The sequence below is a fragment of the Lytechinus variegatus genome, chromosome 9 (assembly GCF_018143015.1).
Source record: "Lytechinus variegatus isolate NC3 chromosome 9, Lvar_3.0, whole genome shotgun sequence".
In the NCBI taxonomy this organism is placed as follows: Eukaryota; Metazoa; Echinodermata; class Echinoidea; order Temnopleuroida; family Toxopneustidae; genus Lytechinus; species Lytechinus variegatus.
In genome coordinates this window covers 35451123-35463112 of record NC_054748.1, presented here as the reverse complement: position 1 = coordinate 35463112, position 11990 = coordinate 35451123, and the positions used below count along the sequence as shown (strand labels likewise).

Below are 11990 nucleotides of genomic sequence, written 5' to 3'. Positions count from 1 at the left end.
GTAAAGAAATGGATGAAGAGAACAATAGTAGGCGTGGCTTATAAATCAAGGTTCCCCAGAGATATCTACCCTTTGGAAAAATTGGTGATGCCGAAAAAATGTCTCTGCCGGGAATAGAAAACCCAGGGCCCCAGCTTTGAACGCCGGTGCCTTAACCACTAGACCACAGAGACGGGTTAGTGGCTAGGATGAGCCCGATCCGATTGACCGTCAGATAGACAAATTTTCGACACTATACCAATTATATTTTCCTTAGTCGGGTGAAGGTGAGTTTTGAACAATGACAAGCCCCGGGTTCGATTCCCAGCAGAGACATTTTTTCGGCATCACCAATTTTTCCAAATAGCTCTGGGGAACCTTGATTTAAGCTACGCCTACCATTGTTCTCTTCATCCATTTCTTTACAATATTTAAATAAAAAGAGTTGCCAAAAAGCTGTTGTACATGAAAAGCTTTACAAACACACACCCTCACATACACACACACACACACATATATATATATAACGAATCGAAAGATTGGCAATTGCTTGAAACCCTAGGCCTGTCAGGAACAATGAACAATCAAATCAGCATGAGCAAAATATATCGTAGAAGAATAGTTAGGAAACCAATAATCAATAAATCCCGACATATTCAACAATTCCTATTTTGTATAAATATTGAGTAGTATGATGATTTTAATAAATATGCATTAGTTCCCTTTAAGGAAACTGCAGGTCCGACAGAAATGGAAGGGCTTTTTTCAAATTGAATGCCATTATTTTGTGTCATGATTGTCTCTAAAGATTTTTTTCAAACTCTTCCCAGGCAGTATTCATGGTGTCTGCTTGTAGCTGTAACTTAACGTAATCTACGGGCCGTTTTTGAGGATGAAGTTTTTTGAACCAACCTACCCTGTCTCTTATTTCAATGCCGAGTGCCTTTAAAAGTATCCCGCAGTAGACATCATCGAATGGAATTTCGGGCGGCAACTCCCTAGAAGCTTCATAAAGCTTTTGTGTAACCTTATGCGATAAAATAATTCCATGTCCGAGGGGAAAGGGCGGGTACCTATCCTCGGGGTACAGTTCCTTCGGGCAATACCACTTGCTGTATTCATTCCGATCAACGGGGTTTCCATTCTGCTTGCCAGAAACGAAGTTTGTACGTTCCTCTAACGGAAGACCTTGAAGGTCTTTGGCGAGGGTCACGATGTCGACCATGATGTCGTCATCCGTCGACATCACAAAATCACAATCGCAAAATTTCGCTGCCCACTTCAAACCCATGACGAATTTTTTGGTGAGATTATAATAATGTTCGGCATAGTCTGCCTGTAGAATATCTCCGTGCAGTCTGGCCTCCTCGTTGATTTTTACCTGTTCCTTTTCCTTGTCTGGGTATCCGAGATTAAAAACCACTTTTGCAGACATATTATACTTGGTGATACCAATGACGTACGTATTTCGGATTTTGTCCCTTAAAGCAAAGTGGTAAGTTGCTGACTTTACGAGGACAAGCAGCGTGACACGCTTATTTTTATCTCCTACCTTGCACTTATCGATAGGATTCTGTATAAAATCGTATTCATCTGCCCTAGCTCCCGGTATCCACTTGACCCACTTTAGCCATCCAAGTGCTGGCACATGAAGTTCTCTCTTCGGCTGTTCGGGCTTCGATATTTTTCCCGCCACTGTAAATTTGTCCGTTTCGTTTTTTCCTTCACATTTCCTTCGTCTGTCTGCCACTACAGATTTATCAGTTTCATTTTTTCTTTCACCTATTACCGCGTTTTCTCTCGGCGTTCTAGAAGATGTACTGCATTGACACGTGCATTTGTTTAGGACGGAAACCAACCAGCTACATATCAAAATAATACAAAATGTCTGTAAAGTCCACTTCCACGAAGACGCTGGCACCCGCATTGTCAGTCGTAGCGCAGATCACAATGAAATACGAATTACTTCCACCACTATTTTCGTCTCAAAATATTAACAACGGTAGTGTATCGAAAAAAATCGTATTCCTTATGACATTAATCAGTTGGAAATCTTTTAGTTTTACTGAAAATTGTAAAGTTGAAACTCACAATTTTCTGTAGTCACGACGCATCGCAACGTTTCACCAACCAATGCTGGCTTCATCAGGCGAATGAAACACCAACACGTCTTTTCATCTGAATCTGCTTAAAAAACGCCACTTGGTTCCCAAGGAGCGGGAAGTTAGTCACGTGAGAGACGGCTTTGAACTTTCCGCAGAACCCTTCCCAGGCATGCGATAGCAGAAACCGGAAACCACCTCTCCTATTCAAAGTTAGTTTAGTTCTAGACGATGTCAATTGAATTCTATTCTCCGCCGTATCATACTATCCCGTACGTGCGTGCGTAAGCCCATGCCGAGTGAGCGCGCAAATCCGAGAACCTGAACACCCCGATTTGCGCGCTCACCTGGCTTGGGCGTACGCTCGTAATAATAATAACAACAACAATAATAATAATAATAATAATGACAATAATAATAATAATAATAATAACAAAATAATGATATAGGTAAATTTATCCAGGAAAACCACCAATCCTAAAAAAATGTTCTTTCAGTGGACCCTACCAATATCGGGTTGAGTGCTGCTGAATGAAATTACGCCATGGCTAGGATTCGAACCAACGACCCTCTCTTTCAAAGACAGGAGACTAATCCGCTGGGCCACAACGCTCCACACTTACGGGATCGATAGTACGATACGACGGAGAATAGAATTTAATTGAAATCGTCGAGACTAATTCAATTTTTCATGGATTTTACGTGGATATTCACGTGGGTTTACGTTTCTTATGCTTCTAGAATTCCCACTCATATCATTCATTAAATATTGTTGGGGGTACTTCCTAGCTGTATATCAAACGCTTGTAACTTTGTTGGTCACCTACATTTTACAGACAGGTACGGGCGTATATCCGAGAAAAAATAATTAAATGCCAAATCGGATCCAGTCGGTGCCCATAGAAACACAACTAATTATATCTGTGTTTTATGAAATATTAAGCTCATTTGCCAATTCCATGTCCATACTCGTAATGTCACGCTCATGGAGAAACAATGATGGGAGTTGCTATGGTAACTTCGGTGGCTGTCGCGTGACTATGTTTCTAATTTATCAGAGTACGAAATTAAGGCTTCTCCACAAACATTTAATGATCGGCTTATAGCGATGATTCCAATGGCATGAGATGAATCGTTCTGTGAGGATGTCTGTGTATTAGACAGCTGGCAGCCGTCTGTTTCGAGGAGTTTTTATTTTTTTTTAAATTTCTCCTCGTACACACACGGCTCGCTATCGTGCAGCCACCATTAGGGGACTTACAATGCAAAATCCCCCCCCCCCCCGTCGGCGCTCTTCAATTTTTGTCTTTAATGAATCAAATTTTTGCAAATTAACGCGACCGAAATGCAAGTTAGTAATCCCTCTTGGCATTAAAAAAAAAACGGGGAAAATCAAGTTAAAAGAAACAAAAACAGTGACTTACCTCGGCTGTCGCGCTGGAACTTCGGTCTCTGTATTTGGTGAGTGAAGCCAACGGAGTTCAACTGAACAACCAACATAACAGAGACCGAGGCTTTTGGTCTACCTGTGTATCTGCTTGATCGATGAACATAAGGGCTCACAGGCCTAATTAAATTCTCATAGACTCGTGCGTTAAAGTGGCACTCAAAAAGAATTCATAAAAAATAAGGAGGAAATTCGAGGGTTGAATGTTTACTACCAGTGGATATAATGTCTGACATTCCATATCTGACCAGAAAAGGGTACCTCGACCAGCTCATTTAAAAAAATAAACCAGAATTTATGAAGACTACACCTGACGGGACCAAATTCGTCACTTGAGAGAGTAGAATTTCCCTAATTCTTCCGCCAGGAAAAATATAGTTCAATAGTGGTGATATATCTTTCCAATTTGGAAAAAGGAAGTAGGTACCCTCCCTAGAATCAGTGGTAGATTGTCAGTCATATTCATTCATTTTGTCGATCAGCAATATCAAGTTTAAAAATTGAGCAATGGGTTGGCTCGAATGAATATGGCCTGCCAGTTGTGATTAGGCCCGTGCAGCCAAAAATAATGGTCTAATTCTCAGATTAACGCCATCATTAGGCGAGGAGCCCTGGCCGAGTGTTCTAAGACACTTCACTACACCATGGAAGTCCTAGGATTCGATTCCCGGCATTGCCACGCAGGTTGTCTCCATTGCCCTCACGTTACTGATGCCAACGTGTGCATATTCTTGACAAAATAATTGATGATATATACCTCGCTGATATTGAAAATGTAACTCGTACATCGTACGTCGTGGTGTAGCGGTTCTGACTCTCGCCTTGTAATCAGAGGGTCGTGTGTTCGAATCCCACCATGGCCTAGCGTCCTATGGCAAGGCGTTAATCCACACTTTGCCACTCTCCACCCAGGTGTTAAATGGATACCCGGTAGGATGTGAAAGCCTATATGTAGTATGCCTAGCAATTGAGTCTTGGAACTCTTGTTGGAATGCTCCCCAGGGAGTGGAGAAGGGGGCATACATTGTATGCGGGCATGCAAGGATCCGATGACCGGGGTAATAATATGTCTGTAAAGCGCTTAGAGTCGTTCCGATGTATTAAGCGCTATATAAATTCGGAATATGTTAATATCCATTCACCATCGACAACATAAACACAACAGAATGAAGACTCACACACACACACATGTCACTTTCAAGGTACCGTTTATTTGATTTAATGTCTTATGTTTCCTGTATAATATTTGTTCATGACACAAGATGGAAGCTGTTCTTTTCCCACATATTTCCCGTTACATAGAGATTTTGATATTGACATTATTGGAAAACTTGCTTATTGGCTAAGCAATATGAAACCCTTTTAGAAGTCCATAAAGAGGTCCCTATAAGGACGATACGGGACATTTTGACCCGCATTTTGACAAAAATTTATAGTCTATTAGCTGAATGCTTAAGCAATAAAACTAACGATGAAGTTGAAGCGGGTAGTGATATGAAAAAGTGATAACCAGCAGAAAATGAGAACGAGTGAATTAAAGGTGAAAATGCTGTGTGTCGTACGGGACTCAGAAATGTCCCGTACGACACGTAACATTTTCACCCCTAATTCATCAATGGAAAACATATTCTTGTTGGTTGTAATTTTTTTACAGGACTACCCAGTAGTACTTTATTATTACCACAAAAAAATGAAGTTCCTCGTTTGTTTGAACAGTAGGGGAAATGGGCTGATTTTTTTAGCAAGGAAATCGCCCATATTAGGGGTGGGGGGTGCATTCTCATCTGAAAAAGAAAACAGTTTAATTAAAAATAAACATGATAAATTATTGCTAAAAATTAAATATTTCATATCATTCAATAACAATCATTTTGCAATCGGTACCGAGGAGCCAATTTCTTACACCCTACTCGATTTTTTTTCATAGACCAGCTATAGGCCTAAATATACTTGTCTCGTACACTTTAACATTGTGTTTAAAATTATGTGCACATTATCTAAGTTCATCAATTTAACAACTATTTTTTTAAAGTTTTGAACAAGTTGCTTAAAAGTTTAAACAATTGATTGAAATAATTTGTTGTAAGCGTATTTTTACTGCGTATAATAGGGAAATTATGACTTTTCAACTCAAACAGAAAATAGTTTAATTAAATATAATCTAACATAACAAGTTAATGTTTGATAAAAACAAACAATGTAAAACATGTCACATGCATCACTTACAATCGTTAAAAAGATATGGTTGCGAAACTAAGAAGTTATTTGTTACGTCCCAATCGACTTTTTTTTTCCGCATAGCTGCAACAATCCCTGTCTTGTTCATTTAAAAATGCTGTTAAAATATTGAAGCACGTTGTGTAAGCCCGTCAGTGTAACAACTATGGTTTACAGTAAAAAAAATTGTTGAAAAAGTAAAAATAATTTCGCAAAAGTTTACACAAATTGTTGTTGGAGTGTTTGTTTTAAACAATCAACGAGCTTCAAAAATTTTACAGTGTATGAAAAGTCTTTGAATAAATCATAAAATCTCTAAACACACCATTGGCTCGCTATATAAAAAAAAATAAGAGACTAGTCTTTGTTCGGTCTTTTGTCCTGAGTTTCAATCCAGCAAGGTTCAGACTAATACTGGGATTCGAATCCATAACTTTCCCATTCAAAAGCCAAGGACTATAGGCCAACCACCGACCACTGTGCCATGCTGTCGAGTGGCTCTTAATGTTGCAAGTTTCCTTTAAAGCGGCTGCATGATCTATGCAAGTTTTAGGACACAGTGTGTTGACCGTGTGTTCCGTGTGTTCACAGTGTGTCCGGTGTTGAACACATTGCGAAAGCACTGTGAATACACAGACGAGCTAGTTGCTCAATTAGCTTGCAAGTTTTCTTTAAACCAACACGATCTAAAGTTTTAGTACACAGTGTGTTCACAGTATGTTAAATGTGTATTGACAGTGTGCGTTAACTGTGTGTTCAGTGTATCCAGCATTGAACACAATGTGGACACACTGAGAGTTGCTCATTAGGTTGCAGGTTTGCTTTAAACCTGCTGCATGATCTACGCAAGTTTGAGTGCACAGTGTGTAATTCACAGTGTGTTGACTGTGTGTTCACAGTGTGTTGACTGTGCGCGCACAGTGTGTTAACAGTATATTGACAATGTAAAACACAATGCGATTCATGCATGCATATTAACACACTCCAGTTGTATGTGAACACTCTCAGTGTCAATATGTGCACAAATCCATTGAGCCGTATCTTCACACGATATGATTATGTAAAATTCGAGCATTTTACCATTGTGACTCATCACGTATTCACACGCACGATACACTGCGTGAATACACTGCATGTAGGTGATCTTTAAAAGCAGCTATACACAAAATAAACGTGCATTGCACGGTGGCTTAATTTCTTTGGTAAAGATGCGTTGCACAATAAAAGTTCGTTGCACTGTGTACCGTGCGATGTAGTAGTATATACGCGTAAGAATTGTTTATTGGTTATATTCTTAAAGGGGAATGAAACCTTTGGAACAAATAGGCTTGTGTAGAAACAGAAAAATCAAATAATAAGAATAAAGAAAGTTTGAGAAAAATCGGACAAATAGTGAGAAAGTTATGAGCATTTGAATATTGCAATCACTAATGCTATGGAGATCCTCACATTGGCAGTGCGACAAGGATGTGTGATGTCACTGATGAACAACTTTCCCTTTGGTGGACTATAAAATACCCTCAAAATGACTCTTTTTGCTTTTTCTTATGATGATACAAACTCTTTATCCATGATGTATTCTTTAAAAATATGTATTACATGCCCTCATGTAGAAAGAACAGTATGATTTATGGATAGATGTGATAAAAGAGGCAATTCAAGTGAAGTATATACTAAAGTAGTGGGGGGAGTTGTTCACAAGTGACATCACACATCTTTGTCGCATTGCCAATTTGCTATCTCCATAGCATTAGTGATCGCAATATTCAAATGCTCATAACTTTCTCATTATTTGTCCGATTTTTCTCAAACTTTCGTTGATCTGTTTCTTTGATTTTTCTGTTTTCAGACAAGCTATCTTGTTTCAATGGTTTCATTCTCCTTTAAGTACATGTCCTGCATGTACATGCATTTATATCATATTAACGATAGTAATAAGGCAGTATCATTCCTAGTAATATATTTTGATAAAACATCATGAATTGTTTTTAAAATAATTTCTCTGTTGTAATAGTATGTATGATAATCTTATTTGTAGCGAGCCATAGAAAAAAGTAAATGGACGAAATTAACTACTTTGAAATCAATACTCCTCTTTCCTCGAGTAGTTTGAAATAATAAAAAAAGAAATAGAGATGAATAAAAACAATCTTTCGTGTTACACAACGATTGTTTGATCATAGGAAGTCCACTGTGAAATGAGGTTGTTTTTATTGAGAAAAAAAAATAAAAGAAACTTTTTTAGATCCATGAAAATCCGTCTATGAACAGAAAAACAATTTTCGTGACGTCACATTCGAACAACAGCCCCGTGATAAGATAATTCTAAATGAGAAATCAGTTTTATGGTCCATTATGACCGAAAATAGTTACATTCACAAGCATGTCTGATGAAGTATTGAAAGCACGTGTTAAATCGGTATTCGGACTTAACCGTCAGAAAAGAAAGATTGAATTTTACGCCTATGGACCTTCTCCCGTCTGACGTCACAAAAATTTGCTAACCGATAAATCGCACATTCCCTGATAGATTCTCTCCAAATCTTCGTTAAAATGCATTTCTTATTTCACAAAATTTTCATAAAATCAATTTGATGGCAATTCCTTAAGACTTACATGGACCAGTTCCCGTAATAAATGTGACCATAATTTTTGTTTCGTTACGTCACACACTTAATTATGCCATACCTGAGTCAAATGTTACGGAAGCCAGCTTTATGACGTCACACTGCGAGTTGTTTTGCTCTATGAATCAGTGTTGTCAACAATTTTTGGCAAATTCAATCAATTGAACACTATTTGCGCAATCAAATTTGAAAGCAGGCATGTAGCCTATACAATCACGACAGAAAAAAGCGGTAAAACTATGCAAGCTACAAAAAGTAAAGATGGCAAACGTAGTAAAAATTCAACACATACACTGTTAAAAAAAACGTGATTTTACAGAAAATAAACAGAAGATTATGCAGAAAGCAATAACAGAATCATTCTGTAAATTCATTAAACAGGTTCTTTTCTGCAATTCAACAGAACAGGTCTGTTTAAAAAGGGGAAAAAGGGTGTTTTATTCAAGGAAATATGTAAGTTTCCATACACCAAATACCAATTTCCTGTAAGATTACGCAATTCGCTAAGATTACAGGTGTTCTCGAGACTCTGCTGCAGGAACTTCTTTTATTTTAAGGATAAATTTTCTAACAGTGTATTAGGATTGCACTTAACATTCCTGAATCAAATGAGTTGGGATGCAACGAATCACAAGCAATAAACACTACGTATTGCGCGACATTTCCACAATTCACAGAATGTCATAATTCTCAAATAAAAAAAAAAGACCCATAAAAATCATGCATGATATATTGAATGAAACGGTACTTATACGTGCCTTCTATATCAAGTTTTAATATCTCCCATTCAAATCAAACATTTCAGTAGCTTTAAACTGTTATTGAACATTTGTTAAAGCAATTTTTGTAAAAGGGGTCCCAGTACTTCGCTGCCATTGCAAATTTAGACATTACGGCCCTTATTCTCAAGTCAGGTTTAACTTAGACCATGGACTAACTCTGTGCTAAAATTATGGGAAGCCAAAAAAGTCAAAATTTGTATTAAGTCGTATGTTTGCTGTGCTCTTTCCTGATTCATCGAAGGTGAAGGCAATCATTTATTTATACTTCCTAGACAATTATGAATGATAAAGAGCAAAAATGAGCTGAAATATGATATCTCTATACCGTTAGTGATTTATGCAACAATTGGCTTTCCATACATAAACCACAATTTTAAACCTAAGTTTAAGTTAAACCCGACTTCAGAATACAGACTAAGTTTTTGTTGACTTCAAGTCCCACCTCTCACTGCTTTATTATCATTTATGGTAATACCGTATAAAAAAATTGTAACTCTATGGAAATCCGTTAGTGTTACAATTTTTTTTCAACAGTAATTGGGCACCGGCAGGAAGTAATTCTTTAAAAAGCTGTGCGCACCGGAATCGTTATACTTGCTTATAGCCAGGGTAATATAGGAGTGCCTTGAGCACCTAGCAAGGTGGACACCATCGCTATACAAATCCTATATTATTCATTATTTTATAACAGGAAATTTGCAAAATGCCCACTATAAACAAAGGCAGACAAACAAAATTGTCAAATAACAATTTATGAATATGCATTCTCGTTTAGAAAAAAATAGCATATGGTCAGTTCCACCATGTCGGCGCGGTCTCCCAAGTCTGCGCACCCGCGAATCTGCGCGATTCTAGTAAAAGAAGATACGCAAGGAGCACGAAATTCCCAGAAGGAAAACCAGTTAGACCAGTAATTCTTTTACTGGTTTCCAGTATATTTTAACTGGGCCAGTTGATTTTAAGTGGACCAGTAAAAATCAACTGGAGACCAGTTCCAACAATTGCATTCCAGTTGAAGCAATTAGTAATACCGGTTAAATTGATTTTCATTAAACTGGTGTTACTGGTCCAATAAATGGTTTCCAGTAGATTTTTACTGGTTTCCAGTATATGTTTAATGGACCAATTGATTTTTAACTGGACCAGTAAATATGACCTGGAGACCAGTTCAAACAATTGCATTCTGGTTACCGGTCCAATAAATAATGACTTTCAAGTCGGATCATTTTGCAAATTATGAAAAATTAATCTTACAATTCAGAGAAACTTATTATCGTTATCATTTATCATTGTTATCATCATTGTTCTTATGATCATCACAATTATTCTTATTATGATTATTATGATCATTGTTTTGATCGTTCTTATTACTGTTATTATTGTTATTGATATTGTAATTATTATCATTAATATTATCATAATTATCAAGTATTGATATTAACATCAGAATAATTATTAAGATCAAAGCAAGAAGTATTCCTCGGACATATAGTCAACTGGTCTAAAGTAATTCAATATTTGACATTAAACTGGTCAAGACCAGTAATACCAGTAATTCTGATGATGCTGATCATGTGGTTTACCTCATTTGCATACTTCCTGTTTTTTAAGAAAAATCAGGATTTATAATGGAATATCCTTGCAATAGCACTGTGTTGTTTGAACACCTTCAAAATAAGTGTGTGAACTAATTCACAATGAAAATGTGTAATTTCATACATCACATTCAAAATAACAGCAGAAAGATTAATTTACTAACTATCTTTTCCATCACATTTCACTGGCCATGGTATATAACAAACCAAATGCTTGTAATAAACTGATCCAGTAAGAGGACCAGTTCGACCAGTTAGACCAGTATGAAGACCACTGAGACCAGTATAAAGAACAGTGAGACCAGTAACAACCACCAGAAACAAGACCAGTAAAAAATTCTAGTATTCAAGACCAGTTTAATTTTTAACTGGACCAGTAAAATTTTTTACTGGATCAGTATGACCAGTTAGACCAGTAAACTGATGTTCCAATTTCCATGATTTCCAGAGTTACCAGTTAAAATTATACTGGTCTAACTGGTCCAGTGGAACTGGTTTTTCCTTCTGGGCTTACACATGCAATACATAGACAGGTATTCATAAAAAAAATCCGACTCAAAATGGTGGAAAAATATTGAATTCAGAGCATTTCACGTGACGACCTCAAAATGCAGCCTTTCATCACAATCCCGAATCGTGTGCAAAGTGAATGAGTGCGCAGACATGGGGTACCATTTTTCCAATCTGAAAATGACTGCCCGAGGTTTTTGCAAGAAATTTTATATTTTCTTTCATTTTTTAATGAGAAATTTGGTACACTTACTCTTAATAATATAAGGAACACTATTAACCAAAATATTTTGTGAAATAAGAAGAAATTCATGTTAAATCTTAACTCAAATTGTTTTGTGCGCAGACTTGGGGCCACCATCATACATTTTAGTTGATGTTGCTGGTCGTCCATAGTTGTGGTTGATTGGATCAATCGCAACTCTTTGTAGGACGGGGCCCAGGTGGGTGTTTCATAAAGTTGTTCGTAAGTTAAGAGCGACTTTAAGAAGGACTGGCGACACTTTGTGGTAAATGATAGTATATTCATTGGCAAATGTTAACCGCCTTTACCGGTCGTTCTTAAAGTCCCAATGCACTTACGAACAGCTTTACGAAATGATCACCAGGGGCCTGTTGCAGAAAGAGTTGCAATCAATGGCAACTCTAAAAATCATGCGCAACTTGATTTTTAACCAATTAACAGCGCGCATTTGGGACTTGCAATTGATTTTTTGACTTGCGTTTAAACG

The 11990-nt window shown here is 37.3% G+C and overlaps 1 protein-coding gene across 1 annotated transcript; it reads right to left on the bottom strand.

Moving 5' to 3' along the window:
• Positions 1–537: 537 nt before the first annotated feature.
• Positions 538–1414, bottom strand: LOC121422005 (beta-1,3-galactosyltransferase 5-like). The gene is made up of 2 exons (XM_041616808.1): positions 896–1414; positions 538–543 (listed from the first exon to the last, which is right to left on the bottom strand). Exons 1-2 carry the CDS (start codon positions 1412–1414, stop codon positions 538–540), a joined length of 525 nt encoding a protein of 174 aa, XP_041472742.1.
• Between the last annotated feature and the right edge of the window lie 10576 nt (positions 1415–11990).

Bases quoted from the DNA above. Each gene is read 5' to 3' on its own strand.
- LOC121422005 (XM_041616808.1), bottom strand. From the start codon at position 1,414: ATGTCTGCAAAAGTGGTTTTTAATCTCGGATACCCAGACAAGGAAAAG.